This window comes from Heteronotia binoei, chromosome 8 (genome assembly GCF_032191835.1).
Source record: "Heteronotia binoei isolate CCM8104 ecotype False Entrance Well chromosome 8, APGP_CSIRO_Hbin_v1, whole genome shotgun sequence".
Taxonomy (NCBI): Eukaryota; Metazoa; Chordata; class Lepidosauria; order Squamata; family Gekkonidae; genus Heteronotia; species Heteronotia binoei.
Window position 1 is genome coordinate 69307270 of NC_083230.1, and position 24052 is coordinate 69331321.

Sequence of the window (24052 nt, forward strand, 5' to 3'; positions counted from 1 at the left end):
CCAGTAGTTCTGGGATCAGTGGCAAAGGGTAGCGGTCCCAGACGGTGATTTTGTTCAGGGCCCAGTAGTCATTGCAGGGCCGGAGTTTGTCACCTTTCTTCTTGACAAAGAGAACAGGGGCGGACAGCGGGGACGTGGATGGTCGGATGAAACCCCATTCCAGGTTTTTGGCAAGGAAGTCCCACAGGGCTGGTAGCTCCGGTTCGGACATGAGGTAGAGCCACCCCATAGGCAGGGGGTGCCCCTGGTACTAAATTGATGGTGCAGTCATAAGGCCAGTGCGGGGGGAGCTGGTCGGCCCCCTTTTCCTCAAAGACATCAGCAAAGTCTGTGTAGGCTGGGGGAAGTAGAGGCCCAGCAGCCGGGGCGGTGGCATCCAGGGTGGCTGACCGGGCCTGGTGAGGACAAGAATCCTTGAAGCTCAGCTTTCCCTGTGCCCAGGCTACGAAGGGGTTGTGCCTTACGAGCCAGAAGAGTCCCAGAATGAGGGAAAGTGGGGCATTCAAGCAACATCCAATTGTACTTGCTTGTGATGGTGTTAGATCTGGAGCGTGACCGGGTGGGTCTCCTGGGTCACTGGAGCGGAGGAGGCACCCGTCGATGGCTTCGACCAGGGTTGGGATGTCTTTGTCCTGCACCGGGATCTGGTGTTGCTTCACAAAGGCCACGTCGACGAAACAGTGGGCGGCCCTGGAGTCAACCATGGCGTAGACAAACAGCCAGTGCACGTCCGGCAAGCCGAGTGTGACCGGTACGAGGAATGGGCCCTGGCCGGTAACGTAGGGTTCAGGGGACCCGGCTAGGTGCCCCAAGTCAGGGGGTCCACTCAGACTTGGGGCTGGTCTTTTATTGGCAGGAGTGGCAGTCAGAGAAGAAGTGCTCCGCCCCTCCGCAGTACTGGCAGAGATTCTGTGAGCAGCGCCGTGCTTTTTCCTCAGGGGTGAGCCACAGCCGTGCAGCCCCGAGTTGATGGGCTCGGGGTCATCAGTCTTGGGACTGGTGTGCATCACGGTTGTCACTGTCGCTAGGCAACAGGGCAGCTGAGAGGGACAGGCGCTGCTTTGCGCTTGGCGGCAGCTTTTCAGGCGGCCATCGATGCGGAGACACAGCGTGATTAGGCCTTGCAGTGTGGTCAGTTGGTCTACTCATGCCAGCTCATCAAGGACTTCGTCAGCCAGCCCCTCCATATACTGGTCCATGAGGGCAGCCTCATTCCAGGCCATGTCTTGGGCCAGAAGCTTGAACACAGTGGAGTACTGGGAAACCAAGTTCCTACCCTGCTTCAGGGTCCAGATCTTCCGACTGGCAGTGACTGCTTGCTGGGGGTTAGCGAAGGCTACCGCCATATGATCCAGAAAGCCCTGGTAGTCAGTCAACAGGGGCGATGGGGCTAGAAGCAAGGGGGTAGCCCATTTAGCTGCCTGCCCTTTTAAGAGGCTGACAATGAAGCATACCTTGGTCTTGTCACTGGGGAAGTCTCTGGCACGTAATTCAACATACAGTTTGCACTGTGCCAGGAATGCAGGAAACTCCTCCAGCTTCCCAGTGAACTTCTCTGGGGGAAGCACCAGACACTTGGGTGGGGCAGCGAAAGTGGCTTGCTGCTGCTGTTACAGGTGAGCCACCATTTGAGTGAGGTGCTGTACCTGAGCGAGCAAGGCTGCTAGCTGCCCAGAGCCTCTGCTTTCCTCCTCATCCATCTTGTGGAGTGAGTGTGTGGGTGGAAGCAATCTGTCACATTTTCAGGGTGAAGGCAGGCAGTCCAAAGCCAGTCCAAGGTCAAAGTCCAGGAAGTCAGACAGGAGTCAAGTCACCAATGCAGAATCACAAACTGGAATCAGAAGTCAATGTCCAAAAGCCAAAAGGTCAGGGTACCAAGGAAATCAAGCAGGTCAGGATCAGGAAGGCGCATGGATGCAAGGCAGAGAATAGACTTGTTGCTTCCACAAGGTTATCAGGTCCTGGGTGGGAGCTATATGGGAGTCTCAATCAGCCTGCTCCCTGGGTGGCAGTGACTCTGCTAGAACTCAGGGCTGAGAGACCTGAAGCATCGGTGTGCCTCATGTCTTCGTTTTGAAAGTTCTTTCCGGAGCCTGCTTTGAACTTTTGAGATGGGAGGAGGAGAGCTTGGAGGAGACTGATCGTCAACAGCTGACACTGGTGCCTGGACCAACTGCTGTTTGTTCAGCTGAGGAACTGGCTGACAACTCTTCCAGGTCTGTTAACCCTTCCAGCTCCTCCTCATCAGGGCTCATGACATTATCTATGAAAACCGAGAGTTGGTCTGCTACTGCTTTCTCAATCATTTTACAAAGAAAGAATAGGCTAGAGACAGGGAAATAACCAGGGAAATAATACAGATAACCACCTCTTTGAGCCAAAGAAACATGCCCTGAGTTATTGATTTATAATAGATACTAAGGGTTTGTTGATGTTGTCCTGATACGATTTTAGCGGTCAGGATGCACAAGGATTTAGAATGCAAATAACGGCCTTCAGCAATCCCAGGATCTTGTCCACCTCCATCACAGGAATTGGGACAAAATGATCAGGCAGTTTATCACTCCTGTCTTCTGGTGTGCTTTTGTTACAACTGACATCCAAATCATCCAGATCAGAGTGTATTCTCTATATTTTATCAGCAAAAACTTAGAAGACATATCACTGCCAGTTGTCTCTTCCTGAGACAATAAAGCCTTAATTTTTGGTGTCAGCAGTTGTTAAGCTACCTTGAACAATTGGGATGGTTGTGAGTTAGCTGATGCTATAGTAGCAGAGTAATAACATTTTTTGTTGCTATCACCACTAACAGAATAAAAGTAAAAAAGAAAGATTTCTTTTTTATAAGTACATATATGCACACACATGTATGCTCACCTTTCATTGGCATATCTGTGTAAGTGATCACTGAAAGCAAAAGTAATTTTGGATCCCTGGTCTCTTGCTTTTTTATTTACTAAAAATACTATCTGTGTGACAAAGAGACGCCATTTAATTATATTTCCCATGCCCTATCTAGGAACATTCTAAAACTGTATACTAAAATAAACTACATGTTTCACTATCACACCAATACTGGCTGTTTTCAGAAGTGATGCTTTAAATGTTTTTGCAATGCTCACATTTATACTGTTTCCTCACATTTCATTATACATATTTATAATATGTATGTCACTAACCAGAAAACAAATTCAGTTAAAAATATTCTGCCCTTTCTCTTTACTGCACCACATTAAGAGTTTTACATTCTGGAGGTTTTAGCTTGCTTGTGACAAATGGGACAACTTTCTCCATTTGAACGGTGCAAAACCTACTGTATTCCAGAACAAAGACATAGCTGAAGTGGCCACAAAGTGTTTATTGAATAAACTCTGACCCTTGACAGAATATATCTCTATATACTACATTTGTGTTTTCTTCACCTACAAGACTGACCACTTCGTATGGCACAATGCCCATTAAGACAACCCAAAAGCTACAATTGGTCAAAAATGTGGGTACCTATCCCATAACAGATATTGGGTGTATTTGCTTTCAGGTTAAATTCAACCTATATACCTCAAGACCATCTTTAATAAACCATCTTGGCAGCTGTATTCTGTAGACTGGATAATTGTTAATTGCAAAAAATGAATTGTTTTCAATGTATCATTACAAATAATACACAAATAAGTACCTATCTATTTTAACAAGTGCTTGAACCAGCTTTGGAAAGTGAAGCAATGAATGCAGATACAGGTTTCTGAAATATTACCTCAAGTTTAAAGACCTCCATTAGAAAGCAGCAAAAATAAATTATGGGTAGATGGAGAAAGAAAGGAATGATAAATGCAATGTTATACTAAACATATATTTAAATGAACTATATAGATTGACTACACAGTTTAACATTAGATGTAAAATTCTTTTTGTCCTATAACAAACATATAGCCATATTTCTCTAAGGTTATGATATTAAAGCAATATTATTTGCTATATAGATTCAATCTCTGCCCAACAAAGGTTTACATGTACAGTTATGAAATACAGAAGGCAAAACAACACCAATTAAACTCATTTTCTATAAATAAGGACTACCTTTCAATATTTCTGCTATCTAATACAGTTATGTGTGATGCTCAATATCTGTAATCAAAGAAGTGGATGGAGCACAATGATGGTAAATACAGAGCTGACAGTTAGACAAAAGGCTTCTATAAATCTTAATGCAATTTAACAGCATAATCTTAAACATGCTTACTCAAAAGACAGATCCAACCAGCTCAATGGAACGTGTTCCCAATTGTGTATCTGAATCAAATCGATTTACTTCAGAGGAAACTTGGTTAGGATCTGTCACCAAACAGGCTTGAAGTAACACTTTATCTTAAAGGGCAACTGACAAAACCATTTACAGGAAAATTCCATTTTTACAATTTTTTGCAAGCATCTGAAGCTGAATCTGTATGATTCATGCAAAATCTACCACTGTGCTTGGCAAAAATTAAAAGAATAGACAAAGTAGCTGGCATAATTCATTGTTAAGTAGTGATAATGTTCTTATATTGAACATCTATTACGATGAAGAGGTGCAAAAGTAATTATTGGAATTTATGCCTAATGTGTCTACTAAATAGATGCTGATAATTGTTATCTTTGAAAATTAAGTGAGCAAACAAACTGAAAGTAAGCATCTGAAATCATGGTAGTTAATGATTAAAGACACATGCTTCACATGAATAATGGCTCAAACCCTTTGGGAAAGGTTTCAAACTAAGTTAAGCAAGGAGGTGACAAGCTTAAGGGTGTCAAACACATGGCTCATGGGCCCCATCCAGCACTTGAAGGGTTCCAATGAGGCCCACAAGCAACTGGCCCTATTGTGCTTCCTACTTCCTGCTCCTATTTCCTGTTTCCAGCACTGGAGCTGGCTTTTGCCCAGTCTCTCCTGCTTCCTGCTCTGCAGAGGCAAGACAGCCAAGCCTCTCTTCACTTGAATGGCAACGGGCTCCTCCTCTAGGGAGGGAGGGGGAGGGAAAGAGCCACAGAGAGAGAGTCTCATAGCACTTTTAAGAAGACCAAAAACAACATTTTATTCCAGGTATAAGCTTTTGTGTGCCTGCCCACTTCTTCAGAGAGAGAGAGGGAGGGAGGGAGGGAAAGAGGGAAAGAAAAGGCTAGAGAGAACATGTGAGAGAAAGAAAGATGGAGTCCTATGGCACTTGGAGAGATCCCCCTTTCCAGTTCTAATAGATAGCAGGGGGGAAGAAACCTAAGAGCACAGCTTGAATTCTTTATTAGTGGAAAGGAGCAAGAGTCCAGTAGCACCTTAAAGACTAACAAAATTTGTGGTAGGATATGTGCCTTCGTGAGTCACTGTTCACTTGTTTAAGCTTATTTCCATTTATTCTTTGCATCCTCCTGAACAGAATCCTCCTGTACCAAACTGAGAGCTAGGTTTCCTGTCTCATTATCAATGCTAATATCTCCATGCTTACTACCCCTCTGCACATCACACCTAATCCAATCATGCCTGCTATTGCCATTCAACATCTGAAACCATCTTTATTAATCTCTGGTACCTTGTGCCACATCTTATGGCACACATGGCCCTGCCCAACGAAGTGACATTTATGCCAGTTCAGTCTTATTCAGTATTTATTATTGTTGTTGTTGTTGTTACAGTCAGCAACCAGATCCAACTGACAAAAACATTTATGTCAGATCTGGCCCTCGTAACAAATGAGTTCAACACCATGGAAGTTTGCTGGGTGACCCTAGACATGTCTGGCCTCGGCCAGAGCCCATACTTTTTCTGACACCCTATGGAACAGGTTCCCTAAGAACACCATTTCCAGAGGTTCTTAGGGGATGCTGCAAGGCTCTTGTATTCATTTCTAATGTGGTGTCTTTTTCTATTTTTCTACATGCACTGGGTGGGGAGGTTTATTTAGTGTTTTCCTGTACATTTCAAATTTGGGTTTGTAAGCTGTCTTACAAATACACAAATGAAAGGGTGAGAGAATATAAAAATTTTAATAGAATTGGGCTATTAATGTAGACAAACTTCCAAGCATGATACGAACCAATAAAGATGGCACTATAATTTAAACTTATGATAAGCACTGCTTATTACTGTTATACAATAAATATTTATTTATTTTCATGTGAGGAGTTTGGCTCAGCTGTAGCTATATCACTGAACAGATTACCTCTGAGGTTGTACACTCAGCTCTCAAATGCTTGCACTCATCTTTCAGTTTCTCAGATTCTTTTTCACGCTCCAAAGTCATCTTGTCCATTAATGTTTGAACTTGAACTAACTCCTTCTTTAGAACAGCAACATCTTCTACACCAGGCCTCTGAAGCTTTACAAAAACAGTAGCAATTAGTCTTATAGAAATCAGACTGAAAACATGCTTTGAACGCTGGCTTTTCTTTACCATTGTATTTTGGACTGAGAAAGTAACAGTATTTCTAGAACACAAGCTCTATTTTTTTAAGGTTTCAAAAAGTTACACTTGCTGGATGCTTAAACTCTATATTCATTTGCAACTCAATGCACAGAAACTACTCAGAGAAGTTCTTTGTCAGGTGAAAGTTAACATCTCCAACAGCTGTAGCTATTAACTTGTACCTAATTACTTTTGCACTAGACAAATCACATTTTACCAGAGATTCACAGTATATATGGGAATGCATGATTACAAATTTGACAAAAAAAAACCCAAACCATGCAGGTACAACACAGCCTGTATGCAGAGAAAAGAAGTCATATAAATAAAATAAACAATTCTGAATTTAGGGCAAGTGACCAAATTAATTTCTACCATAAATCAATCATTTTTAGTGATGAAAAATAAGCTGTTAAAAATCAAAATACAGTGGACAGAATGATCACACAGATGAAAAATATTCCTTTTTAACTTGGAAAAAGCATGATAAAACCATCATCATATAATATAAATTACCAGCTCAGTTTTTAGATCTTCACATTGCTCTCTTTCCTTCTTTAGCTGGTATGTCAAATTTGTCACTTTCTGTTCTGCTGCTGCTCGCAGACTTGTGTCTTCATCGTATTTGGCCTTAAGATCTAGTTAAGATAAAGATGACACAAGAAGTCATTCATTGCATTTAACCAGAAACAAGAACCATATTATATCATAATTATATAAGTAAAAAGCTAAAGGTAGTCCCCTGTGCAAGCACTGAGTCATTACCAACCCATGTGGAGTACTTACCCACAATTTCAGTGGCCAGCTGGGCTGCTTTCTGCTCAAATAAATCTTTCATCTGCTTAACATTGAAGTTTTCCACTTGACTCTCTTCCAGCTGACTTTGTAATGATTCTAATTCTAGAAAGAAGGTATAGTCATTTAATAAACTTAAGACTATAGTAAGGTTTTCTAAATACTTATAATGATGAAATCTCAGGAAATAAATAATTAACTTTTTAAACTTTATTAGGATCTGGCTGTCTTAATGAACATATTCTTGTTCAGTCACAAGGACATATACATATATATAAAACTACTTTACTATTAATGGGAACTAATTAGCCTCACAATCCTGAACTGCAAAACCTCTAAAACCCTCATAGTGATAATGTGACATTCAGTAAAGAATAACAAATGAGTGGGTATATGCATGAACAAAGTATTGTTTCATACAGAAAAATCTAGAGTGAAAAAAATCTAGAATGCAAACATCAGACACCCCCACTTACAGTCTAAGGTGGTACAATCTGCAGATTTTACAAGAGATTCTTCAGATTGTGTAAACTGGTCATCATTTACTTGGAAAGAGATTTCAGTGGTTTCAGCTGAACTCCTGTACTAAAAGATCTGTACTGGCTGCTGGTCTGTTAAGACCCTAAATGGCTAGGGGAGATGGTACTTGAAGGACTGCCTCCTCCCAACCAGAGACAAGACTTTTTCAGTGGTGGAGCCTTGTCTCTGGAATGCCCTCACCCTTGACTCTCACCTAGCACTTAATTCATTTTCCTCTGGCATCAAACCAAAACATGTTTTTTACTTGTGATGTTTATGTTGTTTTTTAATTTATTTAAAAACTTTATACCCACACTTTTGTCCAATCAGAGCCATCAAGATGGCTGTTTGATGCCCAGGTTTAGTTTGAATGGCTTATCTGTATGGCCTGAACATTCTGTTTTGGTGTGAGTCTCTGGAGTCAGAGAATACACATTTAAATTCTTATTTATAAGGGGGGAAAACAACAGATATTGGCTCCTTCCTAGAACTTCCAGGCTTTGGTAAAAAGGATAAATCCAGCATTAAATCCAGAGACTGTTTAAACAGGAGAACAAGCATCAGGGGCATACACACTCCAAAAGAAATTTTACCTCCTCCTCTATCAAAATACAGAAATAATTATTAAGTTTCTGGAACTATAGGCTGTGTTCTAAACTAAAGAAATGTATGGTGTGAATTCTGGAGTACTTGAAAAGACATTTTAAATTAAAGTATTTACACAATAAGCAATTCAGACAGCAGTCCCAAGCAGAGCTAATCAGAAGTAAACTCTATTTTATCCAGTGAGGCTTACTCCCAGGGAAGTGTTCTTAGGCAAGGGCATGATCAACAAAAGAAGAAATCATTGCAAGAATGAAGCCTGAAAACTCTTCAGACTTGCATGTTCTCTCCCATCACACATAACTAAAATGTTCAACACTTTCAAGACAATCTACAGTTTGTCATTTTTTGCAGTAACAGACTGTAGTTTGTTCTCTGCCTTTCAAACCCGGTTTCCACACCACAATTTCTTCTTAGCGATTCAGACAAAACAAGGAACTATGGTTTGCAAAGCATTTAACTTTCAAGTTGTGTGCAAGATAGGAAGGAAAAAGAGAAACAGATAACCCAAAGATTCCCTCCCCCCAGGTTTGTTCTCATAATTGAGAATGTTTTTCAGAAGAGGAAGAGAGGAAGAGAGAAAGAGAGAGGAAGAGAGAAAGAGAGAGAGAGAAAGAGAGAGAGAGAAAGAGAGAGAGAGAAAGAGAGAGAGAGAAAGAGAGAGAGAGAGAGAGAAAGAGAGAGAAAGAGAGAGAAAGAGAGAGAAAGAGAGAGAAAGAGAGAGAAAGAGAGAGAAAGGAGAAAGAGAGAGAAAGAGAGAGAAAGAGAGAGAAAGAGAGAGAGAAGAGAGGAAGAGAAAGAGAGAGAAAGAGAGAAAGAGAGAAAGAGAGAAGAGAAAGAAAGAAAGAAAGAAAGAAAGAAAGAAAGAAAGAAAGAAAGAAAGAAAGAAAGAAAGAAAAGAAAGAAAGAAAGAAAGAAAGAAGAAAGAAGAAAGAAAGAAAGAAAGAAAGAAGAAAACTAGGAATAAGGCCTGTTGTGAAGCAAAAAAACAATGGGCTCTAGAAAGAGGATTGGGGAGAGTGCCCCCCCACCCTTGCTGTCTTCCCACTCACCCATCCAAGTCAAGGCATTCACTCCCCCCACTTGGTGTCTTCCCACACAACTTCCCACCACCACTCCTTGTCCTAATATCACCCGCCTCCCAACAGCCTCTTCCTCTCAACTACTCCTCACCCGTAACATTCAGTTACCTGCACCCTTGCTGTCTTCCCACTTCCCCCCACCCATGACATTCATTCACCCCCCCTTTGCTGTCTTCCTGCCCCCCCCCAAGCTGAAACAGAGGCTGGCTTCCCCACCCTCACATATGTGTGTGTATGTGTCCTTGTGTCTATGGTGGCTCAAAGCCCTGAAAGAGGCCCAGAATGCAGATAAAGAAGAATAATTATGGGGGACGCGGGGGGCTTGATGACAGTCACACCAACGCTGAAGCTCAGCATTCCTTTAGTTTGCAGTGAATTTTTGCAGCCATTTCCTGTCATATTCAGCCTTGTGGCGTTTAGCATGAGTGTAAACTTGTGGCATGATCTGGGTTTTTTTGTATGGCTTGGTATTCCACAGAGTATGCACCTCAAGGTGGCTGGTTTCTGTATAGGAATTGATCTGACTTCAGTGTTCTATCCCCTCCCCCCTCCCTGCAGCCTCTCCACTGCAGGGAGGGGGGAGTCCTTCTCCACAGTGGAGACCAAAGCAGGAGGGAAGCGGCCTCAGTAGGTTATAATGACACCCTGCAAAGCAGCCATTTTCTCCAGAGGAACTGTATTTCTAAGTGATCTCCAACCCTCACCTGGTGATTGGCAACAATGATTCCCCATGAGGGCATGGCATTGTACCTGTCTGAGGTTCCACCTTTTCTCAAGCCTCACCCCTTAAATCTCCAGGAATTTCATAACCTGGAGTTGACAACCCTATCTCCTCCCATTTTTCTTTCCCTCTGACTTCAGCTGATCATCACCTTCCCCTTTCCTGCAGCCTCTATGTAGGAAAAGGACAGTCTTTCTCCACAGTGGAAGGGGGGACAAAAGCAGCTCACATCATTCTCCTTCCACACAACCCTGGGCAGTTTGTTTGGCTGGAAGTCTGTGACTGGTCCAAAATCACTCAGTCAGCTTCCACACCAAGAATCTGTGCCACATTCCCCACTCTGAAGCCCTGACTCCTATGTCTTCCTCAAATTCTACCATAGAATGTCCACCAACCTGGAATTGGCAGCTGTAGTCAGGACTGGCCTCAATCAGTGCTCCCTCAAAGGTCTGTAGTGACACCTTTCACACCAATACTCTCTTTCTGATAACATCTTTTCCCCTCTCAGAAGCAAATAAGGAGGAGTTCTCAGCCAATCAAGGAAAGCATTTCTCTGGAAGTTTTCCTCCTCCTTCCTCTCTCAGCCAATCTAGGTCAGGGTTTCTTTGCTCTGTGAATCAGTGCAACAGGCAGCTTAGCCAATGGCAGAGTAGTGAGTGCCAGTAACTGCTAGAATGAAGACTGATTGTGTTTCACTGAGAGAATCAGCTTTGCTGGCTAGCAACAGCCACTCAAATGCGAGAGAGGAGCAGACAACCATTGGCATGTAAGTACTCTTGATCGATAGTTTGATGGGCCAAAGGTTGATGCTGTACAGTCCCACCGAGCCGCAACCAATCAGGATGGTCATATTTGCCACCACAACAAGAGGTTTATTACAGATACTAGTATAATGCAAGAATTAGGGATATTACCATATTCTGCTAATGGTTTCAATTAGAAAAATCCAGGCTTCTGAGATGGGATATCTCTCCCACACCCTGGTAGCATGCAACCAAATTGCAGTTGTGTTTTTCCTCAATCTTGCTAGTGAAATTTGACAGAATTACCACCATTCAAATGTATACCTGTTTTTGTGTCAACAGTATAAAAATAGCATTGAAAGTAAAAAATAAACAAATCAGGAACACTAGCAACAAAAATGGGTGAAACAAAAAATGTTCGCTACAGCAATATATGAACACAAAAAGAAACAGAAAATATTTATCCATCCTTAGGAAAAATGTGATTAAGAAATATAGCGCTCATGCAATAATACCATCATGAAGAGTAAATTTAATAGACAATGTTTTTCTCACTCATATTACTGAAATAATGATCCACATAAAATCTGCTTTTAAAAAAAAAAAAAGTTACCTGTAGATGCTGTAGTTGATGGTCCATCAGGTTTAGACTCCTTAAAAAGAAGAAACTAGAGTAAACAACTTTGCTTAAACAAAATACTGAAGGTAGCTGAAATCTTTTCACATGTATTTAAGAGACTTGTAATTCTGGAAGATGCAACAGTATATTTTGTAGTCATACTACAAAGCAATTCTAATTGCAATTCATTTGGGCAGTAGCCACTAGAAAAGGCCAATATAATAAATATGCTTACATGATTGAAAATAATCTTGAACTGGAAAAAATTGCAAGGACTAACAACTACTGTACTACACATCAAATGTTTATGCAAGAGTCTATACCTCCCATACATAAAGGGCCCAATCTACAATGTGCTAGTGTTACACAATCAGTGAAAAGAAAGTGCAGAGTTTGCACTTGGCAGATTCCATTTCACTTGCTTGCAACCAGTAAACTGGAGGGGAGGGGTTTGGAGAAATATCTAAATTTGTTCTTTCAGTTATTGTAATAGTAGGTACAAATCTGAGCTAATGTAATTTCCAGTTTAAAAAGCACTTTAAGCAGTGCCTCCTTAGCTTGCAACCATATGTAATACATTAGAAAAGACAGAAAGGAAAGACAGAAAAAAGATGATGAAAAAGCAATAGGAAATTTGATAGAAAAAATACACCACCACAATGGAGAGAAGATTAAAAGCTAAGTTCTGCATTATAAAAGCTTAGTTAAACAGAGAAATTCAAGTTCATAGCCAGGCAAGTGTCAAAGGAAGCAACAGAATCAGAGCATGGAAGCTGTATGTCCTAACGTCAAAACTGGCCGTTCTGTTAGCACTACTGCATAGGTTGTCCATGGTATGCATTGCGACTATAATACATGAACATGACACTTTTAAATTGTGCAGTAAATAAGTTATGAAACTAACTGAATCAGGCCACGTGCCTTACAAAAAAAGGGCATTAATCTTCCATATCAAGGTTGATAACAAACTGCTTGTTGCAAACCCGCTTCAAGTATTTTTAAAGCAATTACTTGCTGCCTCTGCACTTTTTCTAATTCTTTCTTCAGTTCTTCAGAGTACCATCGTTCCTCCTGAACAAAGAAAGTTAAAGCATTTTGAGAGCACAGTTTAGGATATTTTTAGACACACATGACGAAAAACTGCATAACAAGTGATGCACGCTTCCAACCTTAAGTGAAGCTTGCAAGTCTTGAACTTCTTGCTGGAGAAGTGTCATGTCATCTCTGAATACATTCCATGATAAAGAGAAGGAGAGAAATAAATATTTAACTGCAACAATCACTTTAATACTATCTCTCTATTTAAATAACCCACTTGTCTTTAAAATTCCAAACAAACAGTAGTCAGAAGTCCTTTAATTACTTTTCATACTAGCCCTCATATCAGAAATTGTTAAGCAACATAAGCAGTTTGATGTGCTGCACAATCTTACGTGTGTTTACTCAGAAGCAAGTCAAACCAACTTCAGCAGATGTGGTCCTCTAGCAAGTGTCCTCTAGCAAGTGTGTTTAGGAAACCTTAATCAGATTTTCAATATTTAAGACCATGAGTGGTCAGGGATCCACATACCTTCAGGACTGCCTCTCCCAGTATGCCCCAAGAAGAGCTTTTCACTATGAAAATAAGAACTTACTGGTGGTCCCTGGCCCAAGAGAGATCCAGCTATCCTCAGCCAGGACCAAGGCCTTCTTGGTCCTGGCTCCTACCTGATGGACCTCTCTGCTGGATGACATCCATGCCCTGCGGGATTTACGCCCTTTCTGCAGGGCATGCAAGACAGAGATGTTCTGCCAAGCTTTCAGTTAAGGCAGCGACAGTACGCAAAGTAGTCTGGCACTCTCATACCCCTCCTCCAATGACACTGGAGAAATTACGTTCGACATCTGCAATGCAATTTAATGCATTTTTTAGCTTGTTTTTAATTTAATATATTGTATTTCATTCTGTTATCAGCTGCCCTGAGCCCTGCTTGTGTAAATATGTACACATCTTTTTCTATACATGAAGCATTTGCATGTATTTTTAAAGAAAAAGTATATACAGAATATAAATAACAAAAGGTAAAAAGGGGGGATTAACATATTTGATAACAGTCACAGCCATGATAATTTATGTGAAGAGAAAGCCACCTTCTGTAAGGACAACAACATGAACATCCCTGTTCTTTTAGTGGTTTAAATGTCTGGAGGGCTAGATAATAAGGGACAGTTAAACCCATTATATTGTATAGCTGAATCACGTGATAGCGTTCACCTTGTTATGCATTAGCTCACTATGAGCTAAAAGGCATTTAGCCACTATAGACTGCTTGACTGAACGGCTAACTAAAACATAGCCTAAAAGAGTCAAAGTCAATAATGTTGTATCAGTCAATCTTTTTAGGATTACAATCTTTAAAAATCACATTACATAGCACATATTTCTAGGTACTACCTATATTGATGAAATAAAAGAAAACTGGTTGTTTCTAAGTTTATAGAATTTTCCAGGTATGGGAACTGGGCCTTAATTTGAAGAGTGACATTTACCTCTTAAATTGTGTGTTACTGATGCCAGGGAAGTATAGCTATGTATTCTGATCTCTGTGAGGCTGGTATTTGCATGGTATTGAAAGCGTTGCCTGTCAACTTAAAATGGTTCTTGAAAGTGTGAGACTTATTATCAGCAGCCAAACTAACAGTAATTAAGAATTCTAAGAATATTTTAGATGACAACAATTGGCAACAACAGGCTGTATTTAAAAAAATTCTTAAACTGTTTTAAATGAATTGAATAAATGTGCACATTCTTCATCTATTTTTAACCTGTGAACTAGATGTGTTGCTTGCTCTGTATATTAGTTCTGATCATGTACTGTTAAATTTTAATTTAAAAAGTTAGTTACAAAAGAAAATTAGTTGTTATTAAATTCTTCAAGCAAACAACAGTCTTCAGAAATTCTTGTCTGTAGTCTTTACAAGATTTTGAACAAACTGAATTAAAGACCATAATATTGATATATCAAGACAAAAAAGGTATTAAATCTTAATACATTATTTCAGTTTCCATATCCTCTAATTGGCTATTAAACCTCTAAAGTGGTAAACCCTTTTTGTGCCATAACAATGCATTAAAAAAAACACAAAATACCAAAAATAAGAGACTGGACAATTCAAAGTACTGAAAAAGCAAAATGGATTCTATTGCCCTTCTGAATGGGGCAAGGGTACAGATTCACTGAGTATAGCTTCAGAGGGAATTTCACAAAGTGGGAGCCATTTAATCTAATGTTAAGACATAGTATTATTTTAGTACTTTCATTATTATTGTAGGAAAAAATCCTTCAAAAATGCTAGCAATGTTCATTCTTTCTTTCAAATGGACCATCTATCAATGGTAAATTATCATATTTCATTAGTTAGAAGTCATTATGGAACAATAAAATAAAAAAAAATCCGTATTTTCAGTACCTTTTTGGAGATATGTTAGATTCTCCTCCATGACTTGAATCAATACCAGAATCATGAACAGCTGCATAGTGTTTAAAAAGTTCTTCAGCTGATCCATGGGATTTCATACAAAGAGGGCAAATAAATCCCTATAATATGAAGCAAGAAAGCATTTTAAAATAATATTCTTTTGGCTTTGTTCCTTTTGTTTTTCCCTTTTTGTAGTGCTCACTAAAACCTCACCTGATTAGCACAACATTTACAGGCTTCTCGTTATTATTTCACCTACGGTAACCATATAATACAGTAATCTGTGGCATAGTATGACAAAAATAAGGGATACTGTATTGTTTCAACAAAACAAAAATGAGTCTTTTAGCAAGACTAACAAATAAATTGTAATATAAACTTTCATAGGCCCACTCTATCACATGAACAAAATGAAATCTGAGTGGACGGAGTGAACTTGCAAATCTCAGAGGTATACAAAATAAGCTCAGTGACCATTCACAATGGTTGTAAGCAGTTATATCAGTGTCTACATGGTTTTATTAAGCAGTTTAGCATCTGCAGTGGCTAGGAAAGATGTCACAATCTGAATAGTAATTTTCATATTTGAATATATGTGTTCTTTTTTACAACTCAATCATGAATAATAACAAAGCAAAAATGAAACATATGCACAAGCTAGTTTGAATCTGCAACAGATGCAAGTAGTGAACACCAGTTCTGATTGGAAACACAGTGACCAAAACACTATGGCAGAAAACTGAGTATGTGTTGAGCGCTGTCAAGTTGGTTTAGGTTTTAGGTTTTATTAAATTTATACCCCGCCCTCCCCGCCGAGGCAGGCTCAGGGCAACTTACAACAATCATCATAAAACAATAGAAGACTAACACAGTGCATTATAATAATAAAATCAATTAAGCTCACGTATTGTTTCAACTGTGGCGGGGAGGTCATGGCGGAGCGACAAGATCTCATCTGTGAAAAAATTCGCAGAAGCCTCACAGCCGATATCCAATCCCCTTAGATTTTGCCTGCCTTGCAGCAGTGTTGTCAGCATTCGAATTATGCTAAACAATTGTGCCAGGCGTGAAGTCGCAGACGCAATCTTAGCTGCAAAGTAAGCCTTCTTTGTGGCTTTGACTGCCATCTCATAGGACCACATAGACTCTCTATAAGATGTTCTAGTCACTTCGTCTCGAGTCTGTCGCCACTGCTTCTCTAGCCATCTGAGCCCTTGTTTCATCAGCCACAATTCCGGGGTATACCACAGTGCTAGCTTAGAACAAGGGCGCCGAGGGCGCCGAGGTGCAATCTCATCAATGCCCCTGGAGAGTCGGCCATGCCAGGACTCAACTAGATCATCTAAAGAGTTGCCAGGGATCCCGAAAAGCCATCTAGAATTGCACTGGGTCCATCAGGCTCTGCGGGCAAGCCAAAACATGCTCGCTGCCTCAAACGAGTTTGAGGTGGGACATCCATATGAGACTTTAGGGCATAGTGGTCTGACCATGGCACTGCTTCCGTTGTAACCCGGTCCACAACAACTCCCACTGCAAAGATCAAATCCAGCATGTGTCCTGCCTGGTGAGTGGGTGTTGTAACAAATTGGGAGAGTCCCAGTGTCGCCATGGATGACACTAGGACTGTCGCCTGATTGGAGTTCGCGTCATCAGCATGGACACTGAAATCACCCAGGATCAAAAGCCTTGGGTATTCCAATGCTCAGTCTGTTACGGCCTCCAACAGTGATGGTAAGGCGCTGGCTGGTGCGTTAGGCAGATGGTACACCAGTCATATCACCAAGCACTCCCCAGCATCCCACACCAAACCGACACATTCAATGCCATCAATGTTTGGTGACAGGAGCACCCAAAAGGAGTAAGCCTCCCGTATTAATAGAGTCACCCCTTCCCCCCCACCGCCCGCTAGTTCGTGATTGGTGAAAGACTGAGTATTCTGGCGGGGGGCACTTGGGAGAGGGCTACAGTCTCCCCGTCTCTCACCCAGGTCTCAGTCACACAAGCCAGGTCCATATCCTGCTTAAGCAGGAAGTCTCGGAGGACTGAGGTTTTATTATTTATGGACCTGGCATTACATAACACCAAGTTGCTTCTCTTATGGCAATCCTATGAATGAATGTCCTCTAAAATGTCCTCTCACTGACAGCCTTGCTCAGCTCTTACAAACTGAGGGCTATGGCCGCCTTTAGAGTCAATCCATCTCATGTTGGGCCTTCAACCTTTCCTAGCATTATTGTCTTTCCTGCATACACCACAGTGAGCCTGGTCTTTACATGATGTGACTAAAGTATGATAGCCTCAGTTTAGTTACTTTAGCTTTTAGGAAGAGTTCGGGCTTGATTTAATCTAGAATCCGCTTATTTGTCTTTTAGGCAGTCCATGGTATCCATAAACTCAATCTCCTTCTGATTTCTTGGTCGCAGTTTTCCGTTTTTGTTGGTGATGGAGGCAAGAAATAAAAAATCTTGAACGATTTCAGTTTCTCCAAATTGTGTCCTAACAAAAGCCTCTTGTCAGGATCACAGATTGTGCATCAAAATAAAAAGATGCTGTGGCACACTTATTTCTTTTAAAACTAACTACAGCCTTTCACAAGACACAGGGAAAAGCTTTGAATCTATGAAACACAGGCTGATTTTCTTCAGAAGGTCTCTCGTGTGCTCCAGTTGTTGTTAACCATTCAAGTTGTGCTCCAGAAACCAACATAAATTTGCAAATGATCTCTAGTGCCTCTTCCTTTTCTGAATCCAGCTTGAACATCTGGCATTTCTCATTCAATATAAGGCAACAGTCTTTGTTGTTTTGAGCATCACTTTACTTACTCCAACACTATACTTCAAATGAATCAATTTTCTTCCTGCCAGCTTTCTTCACTGTCCAACTTTCACACCCATATATAATAATGTGAACTACCAGGCATCAGATTCAGCAGGAGCTCACAGGAACACAGCTCCTGAAACTTTCTGATGGTTTCCCCTCCTCTTCCCCACCTACCTTGTCCACTGAATTGTAGGTGCAGCTGCATAACAATCCTTGGATTAGGAGAGCGGGCAAGCAGCCAGCCACCAGGAGCTTTGCCATGCCCCCAGCAGCCCTCATTAACCCCTGGAGAAGCCCCCACCACTCTTTCTCCATGTCTTATGTGATTTTGGGTGGCAGGTGGTATGCTGGCCTTTTGACTGGGGGGGCAGCCCAGGAGAGTCCCAGGCGAGCAAGGCCTGCTTGCCTGGGGCAAGTAACCCGATGCATGAAAGGAGAGCCCCAGGCAAGCAGGAGTTACTTTTGCCTGATGGGGGCAATGCTAATGAGTTATGCTAATGAGCTCCACCACCTATTTTTCTACAAAATGACCCCTGGGAACTACTATGGCATGAATTAACGTGATCTTGGTCACCAGTGACACTTGATTACACTGAAGAATCTTTTCTAGCTCTTTCATGGCTACATTTCCCAATATCAACCTCCCCCTGTTTTTTTGGTTGAGTATTCCAGAACTTCTCCCTCTCGTGTCCCATCTTTGGGTTTGATTGCACTGAAGCATATCACATTATAGTGTTGATTCACAGAATTTGCTGTGCCTTTGTAAATAAGCCATCTGCTCCTTCCTGCACCGAATGAGAATCAAATTCTGTCTTAGAAATTAAGTCACCCAGATTGTATAATGTTACTTGAATTGAGCTAGAGTCTAAGTATCACTCTAAACTACTGCAACTTAATATATGGTTTACCACACTGCCTGAATAGTCAAATCCATGGCTTTTGTATTTAAATAGAAACGGCATGTTTTTTTTTTTTTCTTGATTCTTACAAATATAACATTGTTTCCTTACTCTAGAACTCTCAACTTGGAAAGGTGTGCTATCACAGAATAAAATTAGTTCACTTTACAACTCCCTAAGTGGAAAAGATATTTCAAGTATGATATCCAGGAGGTGGGGGTGGGGGTGTTTGAGTGTTGTTGTTCTCTTCAATACAAATTGGATTAAGGACTGGTTCTAGATTAAATAACAATTTCTAACTATCTCACGGCATACCCCCATCCCTATTCCCCAAGAGCAGCATTTCATGGAGATCACTGGGCTGCAGTGGAGAGTGTGGGAAGCAGGGAAGTTCCATTCTGCCATCAGAAAATTTAGATCAAAGCCAACACTTCCATATCAACAGATATTGCTCTTGATTCAGCACCTTTTGTTAGGAAAGCTTCACTGAACATTGTGATTTTATAATTAATGTTCTCAGAAAAGAGTTTCCCAAACCATTCATTTAAGGGTCAAAACCATTCACTTTCTAATTGGACACCTGGATAATTACCATATCAAAAGATTCAGAAGCCAAAAAAACTACTAGAAGTTAACTAATAGCCAGTAGTGATAACTACCGATCCAATTTGGCATAATGTTCTTAAATAGGTTAATTTGTTTTTCCTTATATCCAAAACACTATTACACTTTCATGCAGGACACTAAAGATTCCACTCCATTTTCATATATCAAATGCATCCTAGATCATAGCACAAACTAAAGCAAACACTACTGACTCAATCTAAAACCTGTTCATTCTTGGGAGTCCTAATATTCACCATGAAGAGACATGTACACTAGCAATGCAATCCTAAGAATTCTTCCCAGGGAAAGTCTGATTGAACAGACCTGTGGACCTGCTAAGGATGATGAAGAAGAGTTGGTTTTTACACCTTGCTTTTGTTTATCTTAAGGAGTCTCAGAACAGTTTACAATCTCATTCCCTTCCTCTCCTCACAACAAGCACCTTGTAAGGTCGGTGGGGCTGAGAGAGTTCTGAGAGAACTGTGACTGGCCCAAGGTCACCCAGCAGGCTTCAGATGGAGGAGTGGGGAATCAAATGTGGTTCTCCAGATTAGAGTTTGCTGCTCTTAACCACTAAACCATACTGGACTTTGTTTTTGTTCAGTCACGCAGTTGAGTCCTACTCTTTGCGACCCCATGGACAAAGTCACGCCAGGCCCTCCTGTCTTCCACCATCCTCCGAAGTCTGCTCAAATTCGTGTTTGTTACATCACTAACATTGTCCAGCCATCTCATCTTTTGCCATCCCCTTCTTCTTTTGCCTTCTGTCTTTCCCAGCATCAGGATCTTCTCCAGTGAGTGCTCCCTTCTCATTTGGTGGCCAAAGTATTTGAGCTTCAGCTTCAGCTTCAGCATCTGACCTTCCAGGGAACAGTCTGAGTTGATTTCCCTTAGGACTGATTGATTTGATCTTCTTGCAGTCCAAGGAACTCTTAAAAGTCTTCTCCAGCACCACATCTCAAAAGCATCTATTCTACTGCGCTCGGCCTTCCTTATGGTCCAGCTCTCACAGCCATACATTACTACTGGGAATACCATCACTTTGACTATACAGACTTTTGTTGGCAGGGTGATGTCTGCTTTTTATTATATATTAAGCCCAGGTTCACCATAGCTGTCCTCCCAAGGAGCAAACGTTTTTTAATTTCATGGCTAGTCACCATCTGCAGTGATCTTGGATCCCAGAAATGTGAAGTCTGTCACTACTTCCATGTCTTCCCCTTCTAATTGCCAAGGTGTGATGGGGCTGGATGCCATGATCTTAGTTTTTTTGATGTTGAGTTTCAAGCCTACTTTTGTGCTCTCCTCTTTCACCCTCAACAAAGGTTCTTTAGGTCCTCCTCACTTTCTGCCATTAGAGTAGTGTCATCTGTATATCTGAGGTTGTTGATGTTTTTCCCGGCAATCTTAAATTCTGGCTTCTGCTTCATCCAGGCCAGCATGCCGCATGATGTACTCTGCATATAAATTAAATAAGCAGGGTGACAATATATATCCTTGTTGAACTCCTTTTCCTATTCTAGACCAATCAGTTGTTCCATATCCATTCTGACCGTTGCTTCTTGACCCTTATACAGGTTTCTCAGGAGACATGTGAGGTGGTCTGGTACTTCCATCTCTTTAAGAACTTGCCACAGTTTGTTGTGATCCACACAATCAAAGGCTTTAGCATAGTCAATGAAGCAGAAATAGACATTTTTCTGATACTCTCGTCCTTTCTCCATAATCCAGCTAATGTTGGCAATTTGATACTAGTTCTTCTACCTCTCTGAAACCCAGCTTGAACTTCTGGTAGTTCCCAATCTACATACTGCTGAAGCCTAGCTTGTAGGATCATTAACATCACCTTGCTGGCATGTGAAATGAGTGGAATGGTGCAATAGTTTGAACATTCTTCGGCATTACCCTTCTTTGGGATTGGGATATAAACTGACCTTTTCCAATCCTGCGGCCACCGTTGTGTTTTCCAAATTTGTTGACATAATATGTGCATCACTTTAACAGCATCATCTTTTATGACTTTGAATAGCTCAACTGGGATACCATCGTCTTCGCTCACTTTGTTGTTAGTAATGCTTTCTAAGGCCCATTTGACTTCACACTCCAAGATGTCTGGCTCAAGGTCAGCAATTTCACTGTCATGGCTGTCAAGGACATTGAGATCCTTCTTGTATAATTCTTCTGTGTATTCTTGCCACCTCTTCCTGATCTCTTCTGCTTCCGTTTTTGTCCTTTATCATGGCCATCTTTGCATGAAATGTTTCCTTCATTTCTCCAATTTTCTTGAAGCAATCTCTTGTCCTTCCCATTCTATTATTTTCCTCTATTGATTTGCATTGTTCCTTTAGGAAGGCCTCCTTATCTCTCCTAGCTGTTCTCTGAAAATCTGCATTCAATTGGGTGAATTTTTCCTTTTCACCTTTGCCTTTCACTTCCCTTCTTTCCTCAGCTATTTGTAAAGCCTCATCAGACAGCCAGTTTGCTTTCTTGCATTTCTTTTTCTTTGGGATGGTGCTGATTGCTTGTTGAACTCCTTTTCCTGTACAATGTCACGAACCTCCACCCATAGTTCTTCAGGCACTCTATCAACTCTAGTTCCTTAAACCTATTCTTCACCTCCACTGTATATTCATAAGGGTTGTGATCAAGGTTAAACCTGAATGGCCTAATGGCTTCCCCAGTTTTCTTCACTTTAAGCCTGAATTTTGCAATGAGTAGCTCATGATCTGAATCATAGAATTAAATAATAATAATAATAATAATAAACTTTTATTTATACCCCACCCTCCCCGCCTAGGCAGGCTCAGGGCGGCTAACAGGACATGGTAGAAACCATGATACAAATAAACAATAGATAATACAGTTAATAATTTAAAGAATAAAACCAATAAAACAGTAAGACATTAAAATACAGTCAAATGGCATATAAGATGGCTCGGTATTATTGATCTTATCAAAAGTTCTGTCTTAAAAAGCTAGCCGGAAGAGGGCAGTTTTGCAGGCCCTACGGAACTGGTTAAGATCCCGTAGGGCCCGCACCTCTTCCAGCAATTGGTTCCACCATTGGGAGGCCTTGTAGAGAACGCCTGTTCTCTAGTAGCTTTTAATTTAGTTTCTTTTGGCCCAGGGATTTCAAGAAGATTTTTTGAGCTTGATCGCAGTGCTCTCTGGGGAACGTATGGAGAGAGGCGGTCCCTAAGGTAGGCAGGTCCTCGACCATATAGGGCTTTAAAGGTAATGACCAGCACCTTGTAACGAACCCGGTAAACAATTGGCAGCCAGTGCAACTCCCACAGCCCAGACTGCACATGTTCACCGAGGCAGTCCCACTAGCAGCCTGGCTGCTGCATTTTGCACTAGCTGCAGTTTCCGGGTTCGGTACAGGGGCAGCCCCATGTAGAGGGCATTACAGTAGTCCAACCTCGAGGTGACCGTTGCATGGATCACTGTTGCCAGGTCACCACGCTCCAGGAAGGGGGCCAGTTGCCTTGCCCATCTAAGATGAAAAAAGGCAGACTTGGCAGTAGCTACTATCTGGGCCTCCATTGTCAAGGGAGGCTCCAGTAGAACTCCCAAGCTCTTAACTCTGCGCACTGCTACCAGTTGCGCCCCATCAAAAACTGGGAGGGAGACCCCATTCCCTAAGCCGCCGCGGCCCAGGCAAAGGACCTCTGTCTTCGCTGGGTTCAGTTTCAGCCCACTCAGCTTAATCCAGTCTGCCACGGCCTGCAACGCTCGGTCCAGATTTTCCGGGGCATTGTCAGTCCGGTCACCCATCAATAGATAGAGCTGGGTGTTATCAGCGTACTGATGGCAACCCAGTCCATGTCTCTGGGCGATCTGGGCAAGGGGATGCATAAAGATGTTGAATAGCATCGGAGAGCGAACTGCTCCCTGCGGCACCCCACAATTCAGTGAGTGTCTCTGGGACAGCTCTCCTCCAATTGCCACCTTTTGTCCCCGACCCTCAAGGAAAGAGGAAAGCCACTGTAAGGCTGACCCCTGAATCCCTGCGTCGGCAAGGCGGCGGGCCAGCAGCCGGTGATCAAACATATCGAACGCAGCCGATAGGTCCAACAGCAGCAAAACTGCCGCGCCGCCTCGATCCTGGTGCCTCCGGAGATCGTCCATGAGAGCGACCAAGACTGTCTCCGTCCCATGTCCCGGGCGGAAGCCGGACTGGAATGGATCTAAGGTGGAAGCGTCCTCCAGAAACCTCTGCAGCTGCAGCGCAACAGCCCTCTCAATAACTTTGCCCAAAAAGGGCAAATTTGAGACCGGCCGGTAGTGTGCCAATTCGGTCGGGTCTGATGTAGCCTTTTTTAGGAGAGGGCGGACCACTGCCTCCTTCAGAGGGTCAGGAAAACGGCCCTCTGAAAGGGATCTATTTATGATGTCCCTTATAGGACATCTTAACTCCGCCAGGCAGGCTTTAATAAGCCAGGAGGGACATGGGTCAAGATCACAAGTTGTTGCACGTGCAGCTGAGAGGACTCTGTCAACTTCCTCCAAGCTGAGCGGGTCAAAGTGATCCAGGATCAAACTGGAAGGCAGGCACAGAGCCTCGAGTATACATACTGAATCCAATATGGCAGGGCAGTCGCGGCGGAGCGATTGGACTTTATCTGCAAAATATTTCGCAAAAGCCTCGCAGCCTATCTCTAATTCCTTAGAATTTGGTTTGTCCTGTGGCAATGTAGTAAGTGTTCGAATTACAGTATTTTTTGCACCATAAGACTCACTTTCCCCCCC

General features: G+C 41.9%; 1 protein-coding gene across 1 annotated transcript in view; it reads right to left on the reverse strand.

The window, feature by feature from the left end:
• Positions 1-24052, reverse strand: part of EEA1 (early endosome antigen 1) — a 99323-nt gene that overhangs the window by 49909 nt on the left and 25362 nt on the right. The window contains 7 exon segments of the mRNA XM_060245180.1: positions 6192-6347; positions 6951-7072; positions 7221-7334; positions 11511-11550; positions 12528-12587; positions 12686-12740; positions 14967-15094. Coding sequence (XP_060101163.1) covers positions 6192-6347; positions 6951-7072; positions 7221-7334; positions 11511-11550; positions 12528-12587; positions 12686-12740; positions 14967-15094 — 675 coding nt within the window.